The sequence below is a fragment of the Delphinapterus leucas genome, chromosome 3 (genome assembly GCF_059928025.1).
Source record: "Delphinapterus leucas isolate spDelLeu-1000000601 "Yukka" chromosome 3, BTC_Dleu_Yukka2, whole genome shotgun sequence".
In the NCBI taxonomy this organism is placed as follows: domain Eukaryota; kingdom Metazoa; phylum Chordata; class Mammalia; order Artiodactyla; family Monodontidae; genus Delphinapterus; species Delphinapterus leucas.
This window is the reverse complement of record NC_143131.1, coordinates 110,160,185-110,187,646: the sequence shown is the minus strand read 5'-3', so window position 1 is coordinate 110,187,646 and position 27,462 is coordinate 110,160,185. Positions and strand designations below refer to the sequence as shown.

The 27,462-nt window shown below is 38.5% G+C and overlaps 1 protein-coding gene across 1 annotated transcript in view; it reads right to left on the bottom strand.

Moving 5' to 3' along the window:
- CDC42SE2 (CDC42 small effector 2) overlaps nucleotides 1-27,462 on the bottom strand; it is a 115,642-nt gene that overhangs the window by 19,568 nt on the left and 68,612 nt on the right. The window contains exon 4 of the mRNA XM_022588727.2: nucleotides 1,688-1,789. Coding sequence (XP_022444435.1) covers nucleotides 1,688-1,789 — 102 coding nt within the window. The remainder of the gene's footprint in view (nucleotides 1-1,687; nucleotides 1,790-27,462) is intronic.

Below are 27,462 nucleotides of genomic sequence, written 5' to 3'. Positions count from 1 at the left end.
TCATCTGACCATTCAATAATCCAGCGTGGCCTGCCTCTTTCATATGCATCGAGCCATGTTCCTATTACTGTTGCTCAATTCTCAGAATAGATGAACTTAAGAGAAACTATTTCTTTGTAGAGACAACAAACTAATACGTAAACATAGGCAATGAGTACAAACAGCCTTCGGAAGACAGGTTTGGTTCTGAAGAGCTAGAACACCTCATAAGAAATCTACTTCAGTAACCAGAGGAGGCTGTCTGGAGACTGCAGGGCAGAACCTCTACAACAGCTGAGGGCCCATCTTGATGCTGCAGCTCAGTCAGCCCTGCAGGGGACAGTCCTCAAACTTTACCTAACTTGATCGCAAGCAAGAATCATGTACATCAATGACAGGCTTTTCATAGAGACAAATTACCAGATAGGAATCTTGAAGGAAATTCTGAAATGTGCATAAACGAGATTTTAAAAGTTAACTAAGTACTATGAACTAAGAACTTAATTTGTCCTATACAGTTAAATTTTTAAGAACAAAAGTGGGGAAGAAGACATGTCGATGAGAAAGAAATTAATCAGATATAATAAATTTGAAACCGTTCATTTTATTTATATATGCCACAATGACCTTAATATTAACAAAAGTCATAGGGTCCCATTTGGTCTCTTCACTCCACATTAATCCAGGAAACGAAGCTACTGAGTTGTATTTTAACAGCAATCTGACACCTCTTACATTTCCACAAAAGCAGTTCAGTGTACTTTTCCTACAGATTTAAAACAAACAAGCTGTTTCCTTTCCAGGAAGCTACAAATGTCATCCCTTTGCTTACCTAGTAACTATAGGGACAAACTTGTTTGCTGTATCCAGGATACTCACCTACCTACCTTGTAAGTCTCTGTTCTTTTAAGTCTTTTGTTAACGCTGTCCAGTAAGTGAGCATACAATGCAGCATAATTTTGTGTTTATAAAAGCCTTATTGACTTTCTGGTTCTAAACACTTGAGGGATCATTTAGACAACTCAGTGTACTTTAGATATGGGGGATAGCAATAGTGGCAGAGCCCTGATAAAAACCCTCTATTGGTTTCTATTATACTGCTCTCTATTTTCCCTTAGATGAAAAATTAAGGAGTAAGAGTTCAGCTGAGTAAATTTAAAGCGTCTTCTGAAATTCACCGAAACCTCTATAAAAAACAGCAAATACATACAAATTCTAATCCTCTGCTAAGTGTGTGAGAACTTATGTTACAGTAATAAATAAATAACAAGCATTCTAATATCAGGTAAAGCCTAATATTTTATAAGGGAAATGCAATAAATACGTCTGCAAAAGGCAACTAACTGAACTTAAGAGATTAAATATTACTAAAAAGCTGACCTCCAAGTTGCTTTGGCGGCAGGGGGCATGAGAATCCATGGGAGAGTACCTTCCTTTCTGAATTCAAATCCTTTAAAAGTTTTAAAGTATTTATTCGGAAGAAAGGTAGCTACAAAAAGTTTAGAAAAACAGATGACTTGGCAAACTACGTAAGAGATTAATTTTTCATTGATCATTTTCTTCTCTTTGATGCTCACATTAAGTATGTACGGTCAATGTCTATAATACACTGGGCACAGTGCCATCATTAAGAATGTATGTACCTGTTACACAGGTACACATGACTATGCCTGGAGGCCCCACCTGTATGTTCCACCCACATACTTACGGAATTCATCCCACTGAACAGGTCTCCTGACCCCACGTGAGCCGTGTGCACAAAGTTTGTGGGCTCTCCAATCATACTTCGGTCAATCCGCCGGCGCCTTTTCTAAAATATAAGGAATAACGTGTTGAGAAAATGATCTTGTTAACAAAAACTTATTCTGATAGATTTATATACTATGCACAAATGACTTCGTATAATATCATCTTTGCCCAGGACACAAAAATACCTAAATCTTGGTATCACCACAATCACCTCTTATGATGAGATCCCCCAGAGAAATAAATATATGCACAAAAAAATGATTGGTAAAGTAAAATAATAAGTTATTATTTAGAACTTAAAATAGATTATTTGGTCTGACTTTGGCCATCCACATATTTGTATAGCAACCATTTAAGTTTTATTCTTTTAAAAAATAAGACAAATGTAAAATTATCATCTGTAACCATCATTCTTAGCAAAGAAGACAGTGTGACTTAAGTGCAGCATTCCGATTTTAAACAAAACATTCTAGCTTGCATCATTAACAGACTGATGCTATTTTGATGGTTGTTACTGAGATTATACCCAACTACCCTTCACCCGGAAGGAATCTGTCAGCTCTCTGTGCAGGGGAGGTTTGGCTCTAGCCCATTCACTGATTTCTGGCCTATTCTGGCTGCAAACGAAACCCTGTCCAAGCAGCCACCCAGGCTGCAGCTTACTGCCTCTTCCTCATTTCTGACCCCACTTCCCAGCAGCTTCCCAGGAACTTCAGCCACAGGCTGCAATCCTTGTTCTACCAATGTGCCCTCCGCCTCACAAGACACTTCCCCACCCTGCTGCTGTGTTAAACTAACCATCCGAGATTTTTCCACAGAAGAAGGTTATCATCAGACCCGAGTGTTCTGTGGCTCCTTAGATACTGTGATCAACTGAGAGGGGCCACGGGCACAGCTGGCTTACTGTCCTAATACCATCTCTGCGTATCCCCATTTTCCTCCCTTTCAACAGAATACGTCTCCTGAAAATGCCATCTGCATCAAAACTAAGGCAAGTTACAAAGTTGTTGGATTAGGTTAGGTTGCCTCTGAACATAGTATTTTAAGTCTCCAGCTACTGAAATGTTGCTATGCTCTTGATAAATCCTAAAAACGTATCGAGATAGACACAGGTGACAGCTTCTCAGGATTAGAACATGATTTTCTACAAAGCCACAGAAGTGGAGAGTTCATACATTAATTTTAGAAGCTAGTATATATTGTTTTACTGCCCTCTAGCTTTTATTGCCACAGATTAGAATCCCAAAAGCCTGTTGTTTTTATTGCCACAGATTAGAATCCCAAAAGCCTGCTGTTTTCCCTTGAAGTTATGTTTATCCTCAGAGTTGAACAGTGACTCTGGACTATCTCCAGGTTTGCTGGTTTTCCCTTCCAGTGTTCTGTATGGCATATGGAAGTCCCTCTCTATCTGAACACGGGTTTTACTATAGCTTAGTAAAGTTTTCTTGTATTATTTCTTTGATATTGCTCCTTGTGTTCTTTTTTGCTATTTCCAGAGCTTCTGTTATGTAGACATCTGAATGTGTGTTTGTGTGTCTAAGGGAGGTCAGGGGGAGGAGGGACGGAGGGAGGGAGAGCGTGTGTGTGTCTGTGTGTATGCACGTGTGTGTGTATAATCTTCCTAGTTTCTTCCATTATTTGTTTCCTCTTTATAGTTTCACTGTATTAGAAAATAATGCCACTTGATCCTCTTTAGGAATCCACAACTGTTTTCGTACAGTCCAGAGAGAAAAAAAAATTTTTTTAATGATTTAAATTTATTTATTTATTTATGGCTGTGTTGGGTCTTCGTTTCTGTGCGAGGGCCTTCACCAGTTGTGGCAAGCGGGGTCCACTCTTCATCGCAGTGCACGGTCCTCTCACTATCGCGGCCTCTCTCGTTGCGGAGCACAGGCTCCAGACGCGCAGGCTCAGTAATTGTGGCTCACGGGCCCAGTTGCTCCGCGGCATGTGGGATCTTCCCAGACCGGGGCTCGAACCCGTGTCCCCTGCATTGGCAGGCAGATTCTCAACAACTGCGCCACCAGGGAAGCCCCAGAGAGGAAATATTTTAAGCCTGCAGGCCATACAGTCTCTGTCAAAGCTCTGGCTCTGTCATCACAGTGTGTAAGCAGCCACAGACAATGTGAGAACAAATGAGTATAGCTGTGTTCCAGTAAACATTTATGCACAAAAAAGGGTGGCAGGTGACATAATGGCCCATAAGTTCTGGCTTGCTGACCCCAGCTCTGGATCAGTAATTTTTTTTCAGTGGTAGATAATTATTTTTCTCCAATTATGATTATGTTTTGGAAGCTCTTTGCTACGCAGTATTTTTAATCTCTTTGAGAATTTGTATTACATGTTTTCCTTTTTTCCTATCAAAGACGCCTGACTGAATGAATTATAGGCTGTAACACCCGGGAGTAAAATATTCATTCCTGTACTTCTCCAAATTTAGTTACTTCAAGCCCCTTTCTGAAGGGTTAAGAAATTCAATTGGTCCTTTGGGGCAGTGTCCCATAGGGTTGTATAAAAATTTCAGGTTAAAATGGTGTCAGTAAGCCAAGGAAGGGTCTAGATCCCTTGTCTATGCTCTTCAATTTTCTGTTTCTTAGCACAACACGCCAATTTCCTGCTCTCTTTTCCTTACATGGTGCTACTTAAGGAGGCTCACACAGATTCCCTGCCCCTAACCACAGACTTGTCACCCGCAGCCATCCTTTGATGTGGGAGGCCAAGTGCCACCAATGCAGGATAGTCTCTTCCACCCTGTTTCCCATTTTTTTCTACAGACTCGAGTTTGTCTATTTCTACCCACCCCATTCAACATACTTCCCCTTCATACTATTCTCTTCTGAGATGATACAGCACAAATCCCTAAATAAGCCTTGAGAAGCAATGCTACCTTCTCTTTTCTAGGATTAAGGTAGGGAAAAGACGATGTTAACAGTAGTTTTGTGTCTGTTTTCTTCTTGGTAACATACTGTTACATTACCATTAAATTTGTCGTGTTAGAAAACTATGTTTCTCAAAGCACATCCAAGTGCATCTTCACCAGCAGAGGACATGAGTTTTCTTGATACCTGAGTAGGACAAATTGTTGGGGTTTCTTCCACAGTACGCCCCCTGATGTACTGAAGGAGAAGGAGGCTTCCAGGGTCTCGGCACACCCCAGACTGAGCAGAAAAGGCTAGACGTCTACAGATGAAGACAAAGGATGGCGGTTATGTTCCATGGGCTCATGGCGTCTGCCAGACTGAAGACTTCCCCGAAGGCCTTGTGAGGCTAGCCTGCAGGGGCAACAGCTCCCGAGGTACAGATGGTGCCACCTGGCTCAGCCAGAGGGTCCGCTGAAGCAGGTGATGGGCTGGCCTATTTCAGAGAATAAGATCTACTTCCAGATCGTCCCTTGCCCTGTGAACACATAGGACTTCTACCAGTTCTGAATCCACATCATTTCCTCTGGAAGGGTGTGTCTGGGGCTGAGCAGATGGCTACACCTGGCCCACGAATCCACATTAAGGGATTTATTCTAACAGTCGAATTATTGCAAGAAGATGCTGGGAGAGAGGAGTCACCATGGAGCACTCAGGCCACCAGCCATCTCACCCAGAAATGTTTCTTGAAAGATTAATGAATGGATGTGCTTCTAGGTCGATATGCTTCTGAAAGAGGCATATTAATATACACTTATAAGCATAATATGACACTCTGAATAATGAGGGAGGATGTTCAAAAGGAGACAACTAAACTGGTTCAAAAGAGACTACTCTTGGGGCTTCCCTGGTGGCGCAGTGGTTGAGAGTCCACCTGCCGATGCAGGGGACATGGGTTCGTGCCCCGGTCCGGGAAGATCCCACATGCCGCGGAGCGGCTGGGCCCGTGAGCCATGGCCGCTGAGCCTGCGTGTCCGGAGCCTGTGCTCCACAACGGGAGAGGCCACAACAGTGAGAGGCCCGCATACCGCAAAAAAAAAAAAAGAGACTACTCTCACAGTGAAAAGCAAAGGACAGGAAGACACTGACTTCCTTCTGTCACAACAATTATGTTAGGTAATTAATTTATAATCTGAAAATAATGACTACTTTTCAACTTGAACTTTACTGAGTTGGGAATGAGACTTTTCCTTTAGTACTGAAAGGGTTCTTCATGCCATCTACTCTAACCTGGATTGTAGGGTTAGTAGTAGAAGTTTTCTGTCTTTCTTTCTTTAAGGCTAGAAGGAGCACAATGTTTAAAGCAGGGGGATAACATGATCAAAATGGTTTTAAAAGGCGTAATAGCTACAGATGGAAAGCAGGTTGGAGGGGTCCAAAAGAAAAATTATTAGAGTAATGTTGGTGAAAGGAGATTACTTGCATTCAACTAACAGCAGCATAAATGGAACATGTACAGATTCAAGCTGTGTTCAGTGGGTAAAATCAAAAGCATCTGGTTGTTGACTGGATTTGAGAATTGAGAGGTAACAGTTAAGAAAGATGCACAGATTTCAGATCTGAATAGAGTGTACTCGATTTAATGGATTAGATAATACTGCAAGAGGGTCAGTCTTTAGGAAGAAGATGAAAGATTCTGTTTAAGACACACCGAATTTGAGACATCTATGAGACATTCAAGGGAGGTTATCAAGAGGGCAAGTTGAATACACAGATATAGGATTCTGAAAAGGGCTAAACTAGAGATAGGAAATTGAGAGTCACCAGAATAAAACTGTCCAAGTTAATGAGACTTCCTAGGAAGAAAAGTGCACAGAGGAACTCTATATAAGGTTGGTCAGGAAAATAAGCCATTAAAGGAGGCCAAAAAGGAACAGCCTAAAAGTTAGGAGGAAAGTCAGATGTGACTTCTTCAAAGTGTGAAGGAGGGGTTAGGCAATACTCTGCAAGCTGGTGGGAGGTCGGGTGAAGACAAACATGCTTCCTGGATTCAGCAACATGAAGTGAGCACCTTGGTGATGCTGTGCCAGCACAGTGACAGGAGCTCCAGACATCAGCGGGGGAGTGAGGGGCATCCAGGAGGTGGGGAAATGGAGAACTCCAACACAGACGACTGGACAAAGTCTGGCCTCTGAACAGGAGAAGACAGACAGCTGTAGCTCAAGGGAGAAGAGGTAATGAGGACAGATTGAATTTTTTCCCTTAAATATGAGAAAGACTTGACTATGCTTAATTTCTGATGAGGCAAATCAGAAAAGACAGAGACAGAAGGTAAAGAAAAATAAAGATTATCAATATTACAAGCCTTCCAGAGAAGGTAGGAGGGATAGGATCCAGACACAGGCTGAGGTGTTCTTTAGACTTCTGTTATAACTTTCTTAATCAAAAACCTGGATTCTAAGTATAATTAAATATTTTAAGATACAAAAACATAATATTTTTCAGACACAAGGTATTTAAAGAACAGCCCACTTTTCTGGTGTGCTATATTGAGAGCACAGGGTACAGACGAGATTTAAATCATGGGCAAACAAGGGGAATTCCAGAGTCAGGCCTCTGCAGAGAAAAACAGGAAACGGTGCACTCCACTCTGATACGTATTAACTGCTGTCAGTAGCACAGTCACAGTTTTTCCTGGAAACATACTTTATTCTTCTTGATTCCTTATAGGGAACTTTACTAAAACTGTCGACCATCTGAATAATTCTTGCCATCCTTAAAATATTAACTGTTATTCTGCATAAGGCCAAAGACTAGAGGTACACAAAAATGAGTAGTTGTATTACAGTGAAGGGGATTAGGGAAAATGTCTCTTCCCATTTAATGTATGTCAATTATGCCTCACTGAAGCTGTTTAAATCTTAGAGTTACATACTAAAAACTTGTTCAATGAAATGTGATATCCAGAATTTGCTTTTAATTATCCAGTGGAGGGGGGCTTAATAGGTGAAACAAGATGGTCCCCCCATCAATAACTACTGAAGCTGGGGACTACACACACGGGCAGGTGGCAGGCCGAGGTGTAAGGGGGTCCTCTTCTTTCCCTAATAAATTTTTAAAAATAAGTTTTTTAAAAGATATGCTAATTCATTTATTTTCCTCCTAGTCTTACAACTTTACATAAAAACTTATGCACTGTGTACTAGTAAAAATGCTGTGACACAAGTACGAATAAACATTTACTTTCATGTCTGATTTCCATCAGAACGTAATCTTGTCCTCATTCTTTCAGATGCTTTACAATTCTAAAATTCTCTACCCACTTCCTGTCTTCCTCCCCAAACTATATAAGATATATGTGAAGTTTTTCAGAAATACACTGCAGAGCTACCTCATCAATATAAGGCTAGCTACAGTATCCATTTAGTTTAACACTGCTCTTTATATGCTTCATTCATACACTCCCATCACATGTTCCTTCTTTGAAAATAAAAATTACTTGGCAAAGATTTATTTTAAAAACCTGGAATGTAAAATTTACAGAAAGGATTATTCTGAGATTATTCTTCCAAAAGACCCCTCTTCTCTGGTTTCACACTCATATCTGGCTACCACCTCCATCCCTCTGCTTCTGTGTATATCGTGTATGGTGGTCTTCTCCAATACATCCTAGGTCCCCTTTCTTTCCTCTCCCATGTCTTCACCTTATTAACTCTATGCTGATGACTAGTAAGTCTATTTTCTCTTTTCTGGGCATTAGGCTACACATCCAAGTGCTTACCGGACATGTCCATGTGAATGTTGAGAGGATACTCAGATTTCCTGTGTCCACAACTGAACATATATAATCTTATTTCTGTAATCTATTCTTTCTCTTCGTGCCCCATTTTGGTGAACAACACTTCCACCAGTACTTCAAGCCAGGTGTGAAGACTGTCCCTCACTCCTCCTCCTTCCTCATACTGTCACATCACATCAGCATCACATCCTGTGGATTCTACCCTTTCACTCTCTCCATCCCCATGTCATTGCCACAGACTTACTTGCAGTCCATACCGCCTTCCACCTACATCACTATAGTAACCTCCGAACTAATTTGCTTCAAACTTTACAACATTCCTTCCCCTCCCAATATTCTTTGCGCTGGATTTAGATAGACCTTTCTAAAGTACAAAACTGACGCTACTCGCCACTTGAAAATCCCTCAACGGCTTTCCAAAACTTGCAGGCTAAATTCAAAATCCCAAAGCCTATGAAATCCTGTTTCTCTCTCTAGCCTCTTTTTTTTTTTTTTTTTTTTTTTTTTTGCGGTACGCAGGCCTCTCACTGTTGTGGCCTCTCCCGTTGCGGAGCACAGGCTCCAGACGCACAGGCTCAGCGGCCACGGCTCACGGGCCCAGCCGCTCCGCGGCATGTGGGATCCTCCCAGACCGGAGCACAAACCCGTGTCCCCTGCATCGGCAGGCGGACTCTCAACCACTGCGCCACCAGGGAAGCCCTAGCCTCCTCTTTTAATACTTTCTTGCATTCTAAGCTTTCATCTGCTACTTGAAATTCCCTAAATATGCTATGATCTCGCTCTCTCTCACCTCTCTGCCCTTGACCTGAAAGGATCCTTCCTACTGCTCCTTGACTAATTCAGGCCTCATACCCTCTGCTCTGAGGTTAGATGCTCCTCCTCTCTGCTCCCAGAGAACCTTGTGTTTACCTCCACCAAAGTAAAATTTACATCTCGCACCAAACTGAAACTGTCCACTGGATGGCACATGTGCTCCTATATGGAGAGGGCATATAAAATGTTAGCTCACAAGGACCAGCGCCATACAGAGCACAAAGCAATTCATCAACACACGTTTTATAAATGAATACATTTATGAATATATAAACATTACAGTCGCACTGTTTTTAAGGCTTAACATTTTAAACATTTTTTGTAGCAATATAAATGTTCCATCTCCCTCACATTTCTACAATATTGATCAAATATAGCTTCTAGGAAAACAGTGATTACTCAATCACTTAAAAGTTGAAACTTCCTCTAAGACTTTCTCTGGGCAGCTTCCTGTGCAAACACATGCCACCGAGGAGCAATTTAAGGCCAGATCCCAGAGGGTAACAGGAGGCCTAAGGTAAAGTACAGGTGGAACAACCTCAGGTCCTTCTAGAAATGGAGGTAAAATGTAAATAAAGAACAAAATGGTCTGCCATCTGGAGCAGGGGAAAAAAGCTAGGGCTTTCGGGCTACAAGACAGCAATCACTTATGCCAATGTGGACTAAATATTTGAAAGGTTGAAAGAGAGTGATATACTACTGACTTAACTTTGCGACCTGGAGAGAGAAAGCTGAGAGAGTATAACCACATCCCCTACCTATGAATATATCAAATAAACCCACGATTCCCAGACTGTGTCAAGTAGCTGGCAAACATCAAGGGACCCCATGTGGTATTTTCAATTTGAGGGAAACACAATAATACTCAACATGAAGCAGCCTGGGACCTGGGCCCCTTTGCTGCAGTGCTGGCACCTGGACACACCTCTCCTCAAGCAACAGAATACAAAGAAACTGTAGGGGACTAAAAATAACTGCCTGCATGCCCAGTTGGGGCAAATTCCGAACAGAAGATAAAAAGAGACCAAAACACCCAACTGCCACCACTTTTGAAGAGCCCAGAGCACAAAGCAGGGGGTCAGGACTTCCCTGGTGGCACAGCCTGCCAATGCAGGGGACACGGGTTTGATCCCTGGTCCAGGAAGATCCCACATGCCGCGGAGCAACTAAGCCCGTGCGCCACAACTCCTGAGCCTGCGCTCTAGAGCCCATGAGCCACGACTGCTGAGGCCCACTCGCCTGGAGCCCATGCTCTGCAACGGGAGAGGCCACCACAATGAGAAGCCCACGCACCGCAGTGAATAGTAGCCCCCACTCGCCACAACTAGAGAAAGCCCATGTGCAGAAACACAGACCCAATGCAGCTATACATACATACATAAGTTAATTAATTTATTAAAAAGCAGGGGGTCGGGAGCAAAAGCAGGGCACTGTGCATGCCCCCTGCACACACCACCACAAAGGGGTGGGCAAACCACCTAAGCCAGCCCTCCAGCCCGACTCCTACCTTTATCCCATGTAAGGAACAAGCTTGCCCTGCCTCAGGGAGTGAGCAAGCAAGGGTACCTGTTGTTTGTTCCCCCTCACCTCCCCACTATAGCAGGGGTTCCGATAAAGCCTTGCCTGAATTTCTTGTCTGGCTTCTGGTCAACTTCTATTGATTAAGAAGGCCAAGAACCCTGGTCGGTAACAAACATACGTACAATACTGTGTGAACTAACTCAAGATAATTCAAAATTTCAATCTTAGAGAACACACTCTTTTCAACAACACATCTTTGCAAAGCACAGTTTTTCAGTGCCTGCTGTGTAAAAAGCCCAAGTATTGTACAAAAGTCAGTATAGAACTGGAAAAGGGGCTGGTGGTGTTCAGTCTGATCCTACAGTTTGAGGAGTTGTGTAAAGCCTAATAGGCACACATATCCCATAGGTAATCAAGGTTATTTGGGAAAGAAATAAAAATTTATTTTTTCTTTCTATGTATATTATTTTTTCAAATGGTGACTCAGTTTTTAGAACATAAGTACTAAGTTGTTTAGACCAAACTAGTTAATAAATAAATCCATAAAGCATTTCTCTTGGCCTGGGAACACCATGAAAAAAATTACTGAAGTGTTAAGGGCAACAAACACAGAAGTTTGGGAGCCTCTGAAATAAGCTAACTTTTTGAAATATTGAGAGTATAACTAGACACTGGGCATTTCTTAAAAAAACAGTAACTTTTTATACTATTCTACTGACAGTGTTCCCCTAAGTGCATGAGCTGCTTTCAAATTGCATCCTATTATCCATCCAGTTCATACAACAGTGGGGAAAAAATGACTAACAAAAGCTAAAATAACATAAAAATAGATTTGATTTTTTTTATAGTAAAGGAAAAGGATTTTCCTAGTGAGTCTTACACAAAAATGAAAGCAATAGTTACGGCTGCAATGTCAACAAACTACGTGAAATGCCCTCACCCAAACCCATTCCCACGTGGCACTGCCTATTCATCCCTTAAGACTCAGCTCAAACATAACCTTCTGAGTTGAGGCTGCTGGGTATTCCTTGGTTTAAGTATTTAGAGCACAAGGCTCATTATTTCAATTATAACACTTAAAAATACTGTATTATAATTTATCTGCCCACAGTTTGATTTTCCTACCGTGCTAAGAGTTCTTCTATGACCACAGCTGTGCCTGATACATTGGAAAATAAATGGCTGCTGAATGAATAAAAGGATTTTAAAGAAACAATGTCAGCTCAGTTCTCTAAAAACTGTTTGTCTTATCCAATATTATGACCAAATATTTCTCAAGGACCTATTACATATGAAGATGTAAAAAAAAAAAAAAAAAAAAAAAAATATATATATATATATATATATAGTCAGTTCTAGTGGATTTCATAGTTCTGCAAAAAAAAAAAAATTACTTACCTGTTTTATTTTTCTGCTTTACAGTAATGCTATCTACCATAGAGTAGTTCTACTGTCATCACTGTTCTAGCTTTTATACGGGGTGACACCTCAAGAGCAAGCTTTACTGTATATCAGAATCACTGCAGGGGTTTGTTAGAACACAGGCTGCTGACCTTGCAGAATTTCAAATCCACCAGGTTTGGGGCAGGTCCAGGAACGTTCATGGCTAACAGGACACCAGCTCAATGGTTTAGAAACACTGGTGCTGAAGATTTACAGCTAAATATTTTAAAACAATGGGTAATTCTTAAGAGTCTTACTACATGCCAGGCATATTTCCAATCACTTTAAATACAGGAACGCATTTGATAATACCTTGAAAAGCAGTGTGTGATATTTTAATATTCCCTTCAAATCCAAGAAACTCTGGCAAACTCTCACTTGGAATCTCTTGACTATTGCTCACGTTCCTACCTTATATTCACATTTGTTAATCTCTTGAACTCCCTGAATGATATTTTACAATTTTTGTGTGTGTTTTTAAATTATTTAGAGAGCCATTAGGCTGAATGGTTTTTCTCATTAAGAACAAACAACTCTACAAACAAGCCACCAAAGAATGTTTTTTAATCAATAGTTTTCATCAAAAAGAAGAGCCTATTCACTGTAGCAAACAAAGAAATACTTCTCAACCAGCTATCACCCCAGAGCTCGGTGCACAGACAGTAGTCAGACATGCCTATCTCCCCTAGTCTTTCCCAGGAAGAGGTCTATTTGCATATTTTAAAAGCTACTACCTGAGGGTCAAGCTTCTAATTTAGCACACACACAGAGATAGACTAAGATACTGCCCAGAAAGGAGGCCACTGGGCACCATCTCCACGTTTTTCCTCTTGCCCATTCCAGGTTACCCAGAGTACTGCTTTTGCAGCTGCCTCCCAGGGGTGACACTTTTTGATTGCCTGGCTTTGGTGGCCAGCAGGGCTTCAGGTCACAGGTCCCACAGCACAAAAATAATCAACCAGTTCTTAACTAGCTATCCCCCCAACGGCTCAGTGCAGAGGGAACAGACAGAAATACCTAGCTCCCAGAATTTCCGTGAAAGCGGTCTACTTGCATAGTTTGAAAGATGCTGCCTGAGGGTCTGACTTCCAGTCAGCCTGCATCTAGGTGCTGACTGAGATCCTCCCCTTTGGACACTGATAGGTTTAGGCACACCCTCAACGACAAAGAGGTGGCTTTGGACAATCACAAGGTTTGAGAGACAACCAAGACCTTGGGCCAGGCTGAATGATAAGGTTCAACTCCTACACGTGACCAGTATGTCACACCTGGCAGAGGTGGCTGTTTTATATAATGCACAGAAACCAGCACAGAGAGCCCAGGAAAATGAAGAAACAGAGGAACATGTTCCAAACAAAAGAACAAAATAAAACTCCAAAAATAGACCTTAGTAAAATGGAGGACAGATCATATGTTAAGCTACAGTTTAAGTCTTAATAAATTTAAAAAGACTGAGGTCATATCAAGCATCTTTTCTGACCACAATAGTATGAAATGAGAAATCAATTACAAGAAAAGAAAGTGGAAAACCCACTTTAAAAACATACTACTAAATAACCAATAGGTAACAGAAGAAATTACAAGGGAAATCAAAAAACATTTTGAGAAAAGTAAAAATGGATATATTACATACCAATCTTATGGGATGCAGCAAAGGCAGTACTAAGAGGGAAGTTCATAGCAATAACCAACTATGTTAACAACAACTAAGAGCTCAAATAAATAATGTAACTTTTTACCTCAAGGAATTAGAAAAAGAGCGAACTAAACCCAAAGTTAGTAGAAGGAAGAAAATAACAAAGATCCAAGTGGAAATAAATGAAAAACAAACTAAAAGACAATAGAAAAGATTAACAAAACAGAGAACTACTTTTTTAAAAGATAAAATAGAAAAACCTTTAGACTTACAAAAAAAAGAGAATTCAAATTAAATTAGAAAAGAGGAGACATTACAACTGATACTACAGAAATACAAAGTATCATAAAGACTACTATGAACAATTACATGCCAAAAAACTGGACAACCTAGAAGAAACAGATAACTTCCTAGAAACATACAAACCTACCAAGACTAAACCATGAAGAAACAGAAAATCTAAACAGACCAATAACAAGTAAGGAGACTGAATCAGTGATCAAAAACCTCTCAACAAACTATAGGACCACATGGCTTCACTGGTGAATTCTACCAAACATTTAAGAAGAATTAATACCAATCCTTCTCACATTCTTCCAAAACAATCAAAGAGTACACTTCCAAATTCATTTTACGAGGCCAGCATAACCCTGATACCAGAACCATACAAGGTCAGTAAAGAAATTACAGGCCAATAATCCTGATGAACAAAGATGCAAAAATTCTCAAGAAAATCTTAAGAAATTGAATTCAACAGCACAATGAAAGGATCATACACCATGATCAAGTGGGATTTATTAGAGATAGAAGGATGGTATACCACATTAACAAAATGAAGGATAAAAGTCACATGATCTCAAAGGAGCAGAAAAAGCATTTGGCAAAATTCAACATCCTCAATAAAGTGGGTATAGGAAGATCATACCTCAACATAAAAAAGACTGCACAGATATGTCTCATTTCATTGCACCTTGCTTTATTGTACCCCACAGATACTGCGTTTTTTTACAAATTGAAGGTTTGTGGCAACTGTGCATTGAGCAAATCCACTGGCACCATTTTGCCAACAATATTTGCTCACTTTGTGTTTCTGTATCATATTTTGGTAATTCTCACAATATTTCATTTTTTCACTATTATCATACTTGTTATGGTGATCTTTGATATGACTATTGCAAAAACATCATGACTTGCTGAAGGCTCAGATGATGGTTAGCATTTTTTATCAGTAAAACGTTTTTTAATTAAGATACGTATTTTTCCTTAGACATAATGCTATCGCACACTTAACAGACTGCAGTATAATATTAATATACTTTTATATATATTGGGAAACCATAAAATTCACTTGACTCTCTACTGCAATATTTGCTTTAGTGTGGTGGTCTGTAACTTGACCCACAATATCTCCAAGGTATGCCTGTAATATAACAACAAGTCCACAGCTAACATGAACTCAATGGTAATAAGCTGAAAGCTTTTCCTCTAAGATCAGAAACAAGACAAACATGGCCACTCTCACCACTTTTTTTCCATATATTGAAAATCCTAGCCAGAGCAATCAGGCAAGAAAAAAAAAAAAAAAGGCATCCAAACTGGAAAGGAAAAAGTAAAATGGTCTTTATTTGCAGATGACATGATACTACATATAGAAAATCCTAAAGACTCCACCAAAAAACTGTTAGAACTAATAAGCAAATTGAAATTCAAGAATGAAATTGAATGGTGGAATGGAACAATGGAAAAGATAGTCTCTTCAATAAATGGTGTTGGGAAAACTGAATAGCCACATGCAAAAGAATGCAACTGGACCAAAATCTTACACCATACCCCAAAATCAATTCAAAATGGATTAAAGACTTGAATGCAAGACTTGAAGCCATAAAACTCTAGAAGAAAACACAGGGATAAGCTCCTTGATATCACTCTTCGCAATGATTTTTTGGATTTGATACCAAAAGCAAAGGCAAAGCAAAAATCAGTAAGTTGGACTACATGAAATTAAAATTTTTTGCACAGCAAAGAAAACTAATGCAGTGAAAAGGCAACCTACAGCTACAGAATGGGAGAAAATATTTGCAAATAATATATGTGACAAGGAGTTAATATCCAAAATACATAAAGAACTTATACAACTCAGTAGTTAAAAGCAAAAACAAAACCAACCCAGTTAAAAATGGGCACAACTGAATATTTTCCCAAAGATGACATACGGATGACCAACAAGTACATGAAAAGATACTCGATATCACTAATTAGCAGAGAAATGTAAAACAAAACCAAAATGAGATACCACCTCAGACCTGTTAGAATGGCTATTATCAAAAAGACAAAAGATAGCAAATGTTGGTGAGAATTGTGGAGAAAAGGAAACCCTTGCACACTGCTGGTGGGAATATAAACTGGTGCAGTTTTTATGAAAAACAGTACAGAGGTCCCTCAAAAAATTAAAAACAGAACTACCATATGATCTAGCAATTCCTCTTCTGGGTATACAGTCGAAGGAAATGAAATTGCTATCTCAGAGAAACATGCATCTTCCTGTTCTTGCAGCACATTTACGATAGCCAAGACATGGAAACCACCTAAGTGTCCATCAATGGCTGAATAGATAATGAAAATGTGATGTGTGTGTCCACATAACTATATATAGACAGATATATGCATATACGGATAGATATGTGTGTATCTATATATACACAATGGAATTTTATTCAGCCATAAAAAAAAGATGGAAATACTGCCATCCGTGACAACACTGAGGGCATTATGCTAAGTGAAATAAGTTAGAAAGAAAAGATAAATACTATACCATCTCACTTTTATCTGAAATCTGAAAAAACCTAACTCACAGAAACAGAGAACAGACTAGTGGCAGCCAGAGGCAGGGGGTGAGGCATAGGGGGTGGAGGTGGTAGAAATGGGTAAAGGGGATCAAAAGGTACATACTTCCAATTATAAGATAAGTAAGTTCTGGGGATATAAGGTACAGCACGGTGACTACAGTTAGCAATACTGTCGTGTATATTTGATTATTGCCAAGAGTAAATCTTAAAAGTCATGAGAAGAAAAAAATATTTTAACCATATAAGGTGATAAGTTAACTAAACTTACTGTGGTAAGCATTTCACAGTATATTCATTTATCACATCATTATGCTGTACTCCTTAAACTAACACAATGCTATATGTTAATTATATCTCAATAAAACTGAGGTGGGAGGGAAAACCTACTCCTACTTATAGAATGGAGGTAGTGAAATAAATTTCAGGTCCATCATTCCCTCATATGATCTACTTCTCACCATTTTCATTCCTTACCTCTGGGCTCTACCAAGATTTCTATTCAAGATAACAAATCACAAGTGTGAGTCATGGTTTTATTCCAATAATGACTGGATAAATCCTAAGCATACCAGGATGATTACAAAGAGGTCATATCTATTCACAGATATCAGTGATGATTTGAGCTACTAAATTCACTATCTCCTATCTGTGTCCATGAACTCCTTTACTGCTGAGTCTGACCAACTTTGGACGTAATATTATATAAATTACATTATCTTATACTCTACAAATAGTAAGCAAAACATTAATAGAGCAACAAAACTTTAAAAAAAACCATTACACATAATAAGGTAACTGTGGGAAAAAGATATTATTACCATGACTTTATACAAAAATGATTCACAGAGGATTTTATGACCTGTTAATATTTAATGAGTTATGATACAGTGCTCAAAATGATACACAGCACTTATAATTTGGGGGGTAGGATGAAAACCATATGAATAAACTGCATAATACAGGAGGCCTCTACCTTTTGCTCATTATCTTTATACAAAGTTTACTTACTATGGCACAAAAGTCAAAAGATAACTGAAGCTAACTGCTTATAGACTCTAGCTTCACTGGAATTCTGCTAAAGGTGTATATAACTAGCATTAAGTCTTTAGCCTCCTTTCATTTTTTTCACTTTGGTTATTCTATCAATGTTTACTTCAGCATTTGCTAAAGAGATTCAAGTTTCTGACATTCAAAACTTATCATTTCCCAAAAGGTAAAACTGTTTGTGTAATTCACATATCCTTAGTTTTCAATTTATTTTTACTGATTTGGATTAACTTTTTTTTTTAACACCTAAACAGTAGCTTAGGATATTCTAGACCGACAACAAGTAATCTTTTTAAATTGTTCTTAAAGGATTTGAAACAGCTTTATATAACATTACCAGAGTAGTTAATAGATATTCAGGCTAAGTGACATTTTATTTCTATCCTGTATAAATAGGCATAAATCTTTATTGTGGACATACACCATTTCTTTCTACATACTTTGTTGTAGAAGTAGCAACCTACTTCCTTTGCTTTGGGGAAATCACTGCTTCCTGACCCCAACCATATGATTTTGATAGGTTGCCAACCACAGTAGTCGACAGCCCTGACCACGGGGTGTGCACATGACACAAACTGGGCCCAGAATCCTTCTCTGGGAAGGACTAAGGGAGATGTCCTTTCTTCCTCATGGTGGTTAAACTGAGATGATGAACCCGGAGCTGAGGTCAATCATGGAAAAAACACCCACCTCTAGTCAGAAAGTGCAAAGAATCAAGAAAGAGACAGAGTTGAGAATCTTAACAGTGTCCCAGGTCCTGGATACAGATGTTTAAGAAGCCAGATCCAGCTTTCCCATGGGTAGTAATATGAGCTGATAATACCACCTATGGAAGTCTGGTTTCTAAGATCTTAACTAAAAATCTATGATTAATATGTCAAGATTAATATTAATCCTTGATTAGTAAGACAAATGGAAGAGAAACAAGGAGTAGACTGCAAAGATTAAGAAAAAAAAATCTGCCCTTCAATAACTGAGTAGCCTACTTTGGATTCCAAATTCTCATATTTAGGTCAAACTTCAGAAAATAATAAACGTTTTCAGTATGCCAACTTGTACTGTATGAAGATACACTCTGGGAACAATAAGCGATAATTCTACTTCTCTGGTTTCTAGAGTGTGGTGCACTCACTGGAATGCCAGCAGTGGCCCTCAGGTTAAAAGGCTTATATAAGGAGGCAATTCTATAAAAGATGAGAGCCACATCACCACAGAGAAATCCAAACACCCAAGTAGAGTTACAAGCAGGGACTTCGATCTAAGTCAAAGTACAGAAAGGCAAGGCATTTCATACTGGAAATATTTATAAATAGGTGGGTTGCTGGTAACACACTTAAAATTCAATCCTAAGTGCAGTACTGTCTTTACTTTGCCCTTTAGAGTTTAGTAGGTAAGTAGCCTTTTCCCACTTAGTATAAGTTTCAAAGTTGGTAACAGATGAGAAGTTCACAGGAGGCCCCAACGTTTGTTTTTTATAAGGAATCTCTAAGCAAGTTTATAGTGATCTTTTCAAGGGCAAAATTGCTAAATGCAGAACTGAAGGAACTAGACGTTCTCCTCTCTCAGTGAGAAACCTGAAGCGAACATAGTGATTTCCTTTTCTCTTTCTATTTAAGGTTAGTATCTTGTTTAAGTCACACATTGCAAGTATGAAAACTGAAATACAAAATAGGCTTAAAACTAACAACCTGAAATAGCTTCTCTAAGTACTAATGATATATTTTTCAATGCTTTTGTACGTTAAACCCTTTACACTAGAGATTTCTGCTACCACACGGCCACTTGAGATTGTTTCTGTACCCTGTACATACATGCATATGTGTGTGTATAGTAGAGCTAACTTCAGGAAATCACTGTATACTGAACAAAGAAAATGTGGTATAATACAATGGTCTACCACTGATATTATTGCAGTGAGACCTAAATTGGACTTCTCACCTCTGGAACTAAAGACAATAAATTTGTGTTGTTTAAGCCACTAAACTTGGATAATCTGTCACTGACAGCCACAGGACACTAATGTACCTAGGGAAAGCATATTACTTGCCAAGATCCCACAGCTAACTAAAGCAGGTCTGGGAGTCTCCCTTGTCCACTGTCTTTCCTTTACACCACCATATATACAGTTATTCTAAAATAAATACCTTTGTGTTTCAAAAAAAGTTATGTAATTCCCCCAAACACTTAATACATAAAATAGAAAGAGAAAAATCAAATGCTTATATTAACTTTTTGTAAATATTGTTCACAATCAAGCCAAGCAATGTTCTACAATTAATTTTTCTTGTACTATGTTTGTGTTGAATTGCTTCTTTTTGTTTGCTTAACTTCCTATGAAACTAACATTAATTGTTGCAATACCATCCACAAATTTCTTGCAGTACAACTGGTTAAACAGCTAAACAACTAATCCATATAGTCTGAAATGTCACTAAATGGAATGGGTATTTTTCATTCAACTGGCCTTCAACCAAAACACTTACGCTGTTTTTTAGTTCAGGGAAATGTTTCTGTATTATTATTGGGTTGTCCAAAAAGTTTGTTTGGGTTTTTCTGTAAGAAGTTACAAAACCCCCAAACTTTTTGGCAAACACTTTGATAATTTATTCTCCGCCAATGCCCCTTTCTTCTACTTTGTGAAACTAATTAGGCAGATTTTGAACCTTCAGGATTGATCATCTAATTTTCTTAGCTTTTCCCTTCTACTTTCCATCTCTCTTTGTTTTACTTTGTTTTTACTCTCTATTTCTTTGTTTTACTTTGTTTACAGATTTCTTTATCTTCCAGCCCTTCCATTGGACCTCTTTATCTCAGCTATATCATTTCCAAACACTGTTTCTTCTCAATTTGTTCTTTCTGTCCCCATTCCTGTGTAGGCACACTGTCCTTATTTAATGGGTCCAATATCTTAATCATCTGAGGAATATTCACAGTTTTTATTGCTTTATTTTAGTTCTTTTCTATTCCCTGTATCATCTATTTCCTCTGAGTTCTTTCATTCGGTTAAGTTCTTTTAGCTTTCCTCATGCCTGATGATCACCGACCGCCCAAATGAGGCTTAGTACACATGGGTCAGGCATGCTGAACGGTGGGTTCAAGGACAGGTGAGAAGATGGTGGAACTGGCTTTTTCCTTGGGGAGCCCACAACCACAGAAATCACCAGGTCTCTGCAGAGCCGGTCAGTCCTCTAGAGAACGATCTGCTGCAGGCCAGCCTGAGCAGTTCAAGCCTAGTTGCAGGCCTTCCAAGAGCAAGGCAGTTAAGACTCTGGTTTGCTTCTGGTCAGTATCCCCCTGTGCAGGCAACTGGGTGTGGCTATGTTCTGCAAATTCCAAATCTATCATCTGTGTTTTATTATCTTTCATCCATGCTTATGTTTTGTCTGCATTCTTTTCCTTTGTGGGTTTTACCCCTTTTTGTTTTTTAAACTCCTTTAATGTCATGCAAAGTGGGGTTTCAGGAGAGAGGAGACTGTACGTGTGTGCTCAGTCCAACATCCTCTCTATATTACACACCTGGATCTCTCTTCCTGGTAATTGAAAACCAAACCAAACCAAAATACTTCTGGTAAGAGACCAATTTTTCAAGCTTTAAAGGTCCAGTTCATTTCAAATAGAATGTGCTTGAAAATAACCAACAGAGATTTAAAACACAACAAAACAAAATAAAATCAACCGTTATTTAAAATGAGAGGAGGGCTTCCCTGGTGGCGCAGTGGTTGGGAGTCCGCCTGCCGATGCAGGGGACACGGGTTCGTGCCCCGGTCCAGAAAGATCCCACATGCCGTGGAGCAGCTGGGCCCGTGAGCCATGGCCACTGAGCCTGCGTGTCTGGAGCCTGTGCTCCGCAGCGGAAGAGGCCACAGCCGTGAGAGGCCCGCGTACCGCAAAAAATAAATAAATAAAATAAAATGAGAGGAAACTGCAATTTGTCAACTAAACATTCATAAGAGCGCTTACTGCATGCCAGGCACTATGCTAAGCGCTTAACATAAATTACCTTATTTAATATACTTTATTATCTACTTTAATATATTTAAGCCTATTAGATAGGTGTCATTATTCCTATTTGCAGAGGTCACACAGTATTCCTATCTGCTCAAGGTCACACAGTAAGTAAGCATTGGGATTGCAATTCAAACCCTTATTTGAACAACTCTTAAGCTCACAGAAAACCAGATCTCCTATGAAGAGGGTAGAAAAAAGGGAAAAACTTGTTTGGTTTTTCATAACTACCCATAACTTTGGGGCTCATAAAAATGAGATCAATTTCTGACAGCTAAGCACTACTGAAAGCACACTTTGTCTTATGTTTCTTAGTAACTATATCTGCTTTTTTTTTTTAACATCTTTATTGGAGTATAATTGCTTTACAATGGTGTGCTAGTTTCTGCTTTATAACAGAGTGAATCAGCTTATACATACTTTATCTGTTCTTAAGGTCAGTGAGAAATGACATCTAGTAACTCCTTTATTTAATGCATGGGAGATTCTGTTTATCCTATATGCATGACTGACAGCTAATACTATTTCCAGTATCTTAATGATTTTTGAATCCATGCATATGTGCATAACGGAGACATGCAGAAGGATTTGTGCATGTTAAGACTCCAGTGAGGACATCACCCAACTGCTACTCAGGTAGACACTCAGGTAGACACTCCAAGAACAAATAAAACAAAATCAAAACCACAAAAAAGAGTGATGTGTGTGTGTGTGTGTGTGTTAGAATGGCAGGCACTTATATCATTAATATGTATGAAAGCATCATTAAGTTAATATGTATGAAAGCATTCAAACTAAGATCTGTAAAAATGGCAGATAATAATTAACATTTACTGGCAAGAATTTTTTTTTTTTTTTAATTTGGCTGTGTCTCGCAGCTTGTAGGATCTTAGTTCCCTGAGCAGTGAAGGCGCCAAGTTTTAACCACTGGACCGCCAGGGAATTCCCAAGAACCTTTTAAAATGTTGAAACACTGCTGGTTTCACCATAACTTATCAAAACTAGTGATGTATTTTTGCAGAGTCTTATAATTCAATTGCATATCCAATGTGTGTATACATGTCCATTTGGGTAAAATTTATTGAAACACATACTAGAGAAAACTAGTCTTAAAATGTCAAGGCTTTGCCATTAACTCACTAGGCTTAACTTAGTTTACTAGTTCACTTAATAGTTTCCAAATTTGTGTGTGAGTGATGCATCTGACTAGATGTTTGCTTAGATGCCTTTAAAACTATAATTTTATGATTGTATGAAAATTATTTTCAATTCACAAATGAAAACAGCTAACAAATGACAAACCAAAACGAAAAGGAACAAATGATGTCTCACATGCTAAAACAGAGGAGTATAAGCATAAAAAATAGCTCTTCAAGGAACTAAAAGGTCAATCTACAAAAGTAATTGGAACATGAGCACTAGAAATATCTAAAAAATTAGAAGAGTTTTTACTATGTACAGAGGTGATAAGAGACCAACCTTTACTCAGTACTTAAAGGAGATAGAGCTGAGATCTTAGAATCTGTCTTGCATATGCGAGCTAACAAAATTGATCTGTAATATTTTCTACCCATTATAAACATGTTTAAGGCAGAGAAAGATGGAAGAACAGAATGGTTTTTATCATGTGTTTATATCACAGATGAACAGATTCTGAAGTGCGTCTAAAAATGTCTTATATAGTATTGACTTCATAATTATTAAAATACTATTATAGTATTAGGCCCCAGAAATTATCTAAATTCTAACTGCCCTTTAATCACAGATTACATCAAGTTTACATAAACATTTTATTCTTCTACAACCGTGAATAGTTTATTAACTAGACTTTACCTGCCTGGTACTGATTTCCTTTCTTTCTTTTGCCTTTTGATTTTTAAAATAATAAAATTGAGATCCTTAACTTTCCCTCCTATTTGTATATACCAAGGCCATGTCAGAATCAGGACCCAAACCACCAACTCTGGACAAATAAAGGCTTAATCCTCTGTATCCTTGCTGTTTCTATGTTTATAAAGCCCAAGAATCAGTAAAACAAAACAATGCAAAGGTTCATGCTATTGGTATTTCAGAAGCACCTTAATTTTAGCCATTTTAAGAATTCAATGCCTTATGAAAAGATGCAGACTTTCACATCATTTACACAAATAACAGAACATGTAAATGAAGAAAGTGTTTTCTAAATAAACATGACAATCTCCCAGATGCGTAGGTGAGATGACTTGAAAACAATAGCTCTTTTAAGAAATGTTTCAGGATTCATGTAAGCTGTCAGTTAATAGGAGCTCACACTGGCTACTTAACACATGACCTCATAAATAAATAAAGAACATTTTCTTTATGAAGATATAGATAGTATTTTCTAATGAGCATATAGAAAAAAATTAAATTAGGACTTATCTGCCATATAAATATATATTTTTAAAAACTATTTGACCACAATGTCTTTTTCTCTTCCTGTTCATCAAAAACAATTTTCCCTGCATTTCTTTCCCTTTTTTTTCCAGTGATAATTATTTTTATCACAGTGAAGATAAGATAATCCTGTTTCTCAACTCTAGAGCTCCATGCTCTGACTTGTTCTGTATTCAATGGTCTCCAATGTGGGAAATGCTCACCTGGGGGGTGTTCAAAATGATCTGCTGGAATGTGAGAGGAAAATACTAGACCTTCTATTTTTACTTTTCATCTTTTCTTAAATTAAGTCCTACTAATATTTTGTGTATAGGATGACACAGATGCCTGGTGGCTTCTGAATGCATTTATTTCTGTAATAGTTACTAGAAACAGAGTAAACAAAAAGCACTGAATTAGATTAATGCTTCATCATACTTGAAACTAAATACAAGAATGAAAGCTGCTATAGTATAATGTCTTTAACTTCATGGACTTCAATTTATCTAAATGTGTTTTTCTGTACTCTCAAAGAACTCGTCTTATGGTATAATACAAACGGAATGCGCTGATGAACAAAAGTGTGGAGGAGCTGAATTGGAGAATTTTATTTCAAGAAATCTCTGATTTGCGTACAATCCTGAAGCTCACAACCTAGAAGTTTAAAAAAATCAGGTTACTTTTCACTCTCATTAAATTAAAATGCAAGATAATGCAAGGGTAAACATTTCCTCTCGGACTGATAAAAACTGAGTCGGAAAACATCATGCTGGTAGGAACACAAATTGATAACACCAAATTTAAAACAATGTTGTCTTGCATGGTAAAAGCTAACTAATGTCCTTAGACTTCAGAACCAATAATTTCACTCCTAGGTATATACCCTAGAGAACCTCAAGCACGTGTTCACCGGGCAACACATACACAAAGGCACGAAAGAGCGTCATTCGTAGCAGTCCCATACTGTGAACAACTCAGAATTTCAAAAGGACTATATGGATGTACATGGTGTAGTCATACAACAAAACGTTCAAGAAAAGTGGAAATGAAGTTCAGTTACCTGCTTCAATACAGATTAATCTTATAAATTTAGCAATGAATTAAAGAAGAAAACACAATTATATCCACTGGAATTCCAGTCAAAGTTAAAACAGGTAAATTAACCTATACTGCTCAGGGCATATACAAATGGTAAAATCATAAAACACAATAAGGAAGTGATCACCATAAAAAAAAAGCAGGGCAGTGGCTCCTCCAGGTGTTGGAGCAGGGATGTAAATGAAAAGAACGCTAGGGGGCTTCTGGGGCGTTGGCAATGCTCCATGTCTTAACTTGGGTAATATGTGCTTCATAATGTGTTTCATAACTATTTATTATTATATATTTATATATAAAACAAACTTTTAAAGTACTTTTTTTGGTATGATAATGGTATTGTGGTTATGTTAAATATGAATCATCTCTTAGAGATAAATACTGCCATATTTATGTATAAAGTGAAATAATGCTTGGAATTTGGCTTCAAAATAATACAGAAAAGAGCAAAGTAGATGCACTGAGATGAACATCAGATAAGAACTGATATTGTTGAAGCTGAGTGTATGAGGTTCAGTATACAACTGTCTACTTTTGAATTATTATTTTTGCTGATGTCACTTTTTAAGTAACTATAAATGGCAGCCACCACATGGCTTGCTAAGAAATAGCTTGTTTTACTTTGACGTATATATTAAAAAACTCCAATCTAAACTGAATAAAGATCAATTTAATAAAAGCATTAAAGAAAACCATTTCCTCTCTGACATTTACAAACTTACAAAAGCATTCTAGTTTCTGAAGATAAATGACTTTCTACTACCATCTCACCCCCTCTCCCAGCTTGAACTCATCCAGAATGCTATGGACACTAACTTACCAGCACTTCCCGACTGTGCTATCAGCACAAAACAGGGTAGGAACACCAAAATCCTTATGTCAAGAGCCTTTCTAGTTTGTCTTCAAGCTCATGTATACAAATTGAAACTTTCTCCTCAGGTATAAGCAGCTTATTGTCTCTATGAAGAAATCCAGTAGCCACTCCTGAGGTAGGACAGGCAGTTCCAGTGAGTAAGATAATCTTGGTAATTTCTAGGTTTAGCAATACAGTTAAGACATTTGAATCAGTCCTCTACACTGCCTTTCTACAAAGTAGGGATATTTTTCATTTTTCCACTGGTAAGTGTAATTTCCCATTTCTATTACATAAATTCATCTACTAAATGTTTTGAGATGATTGTGGTTACATAATGTGATTTTCTGTGTAATTAAACAAATCAAGAGCATGCACATTTACGTTTCCAGAAAAAGGAAAAATGACAACGTATCTATCATACTCACACCTCATTTAGGGTGTGTGGAAATGTGATTCCTAAAAAAGGAAGTTCTACATGAATCTATGCCATCTGAGGTCCTTATCGCATAGTACTGGTGGAAACGCACCACACTTGAGCAAACACTCTTGTTTGACATAAATCCCCTGAAATTATAGAATGCCCTCACCTAGAGTTTCCTCTAGCCACCTTTCATAGAACTGTTGGTTCATACTCTCAGGCTGCAGTAACAGCTTTCATGCTTTTCATGTCTAAGGTCTAAGGTCTTCTAGCAACCCCTGTCTACTGACCCATTCCATCCCCTTCCAATTCTTCCCCCATTTCCCTCGAAGAAACCTTAGACTCTCTAAAATATGGAGCGCAGTGCCCTTCCTTTGTTTTTTTTATATGGCAGTTACCACATCATCACTTAAAGACACACACCCCTACTATTATGGATTAGAACTGCACATCAGAACAACAACAAAAATGAAGAAAAGTCACTGTAGGAAATGAATCTTATTGCAGAACACACTACACACATGATTGCAGACTGCTGAGGAGGACTCACTGGCTGGGAGTACAGGAAGGAGAAGGTAACTCACTGGCCTACAGGATGCAGTCTGGTCAGGCAGTGCTAACTCTCCATCTGGGCATACAGTAATATTAAACATTCAAACTACTGAGAAACGGATATGTTCTTCACTTGAAAGAACAAAACCATTCAATGATTTCCTATTTCACAAAGTGTAAAAATCAGTCTCTCCCCAGCCTGGAAGGCCATACATGACCCGGCCCTTAACTATCTCTGACCTCACTTCCCACCACTGCAGCCCTGGCTCACAGCCACTCTGCCCTCTTTGACATTCCTGGTACACATACAACCCTTGCACTTCCAGAACTCTTGTACTCGCAAGTCCTTCTACATAAGCATGTGCCTTACTGCCTTTAACCTTAGCTTAAATATCACTTCATCAGAGAGGCGTTTCCTGTACACTCTTAATATCCCCATTTCTCCTCCTCT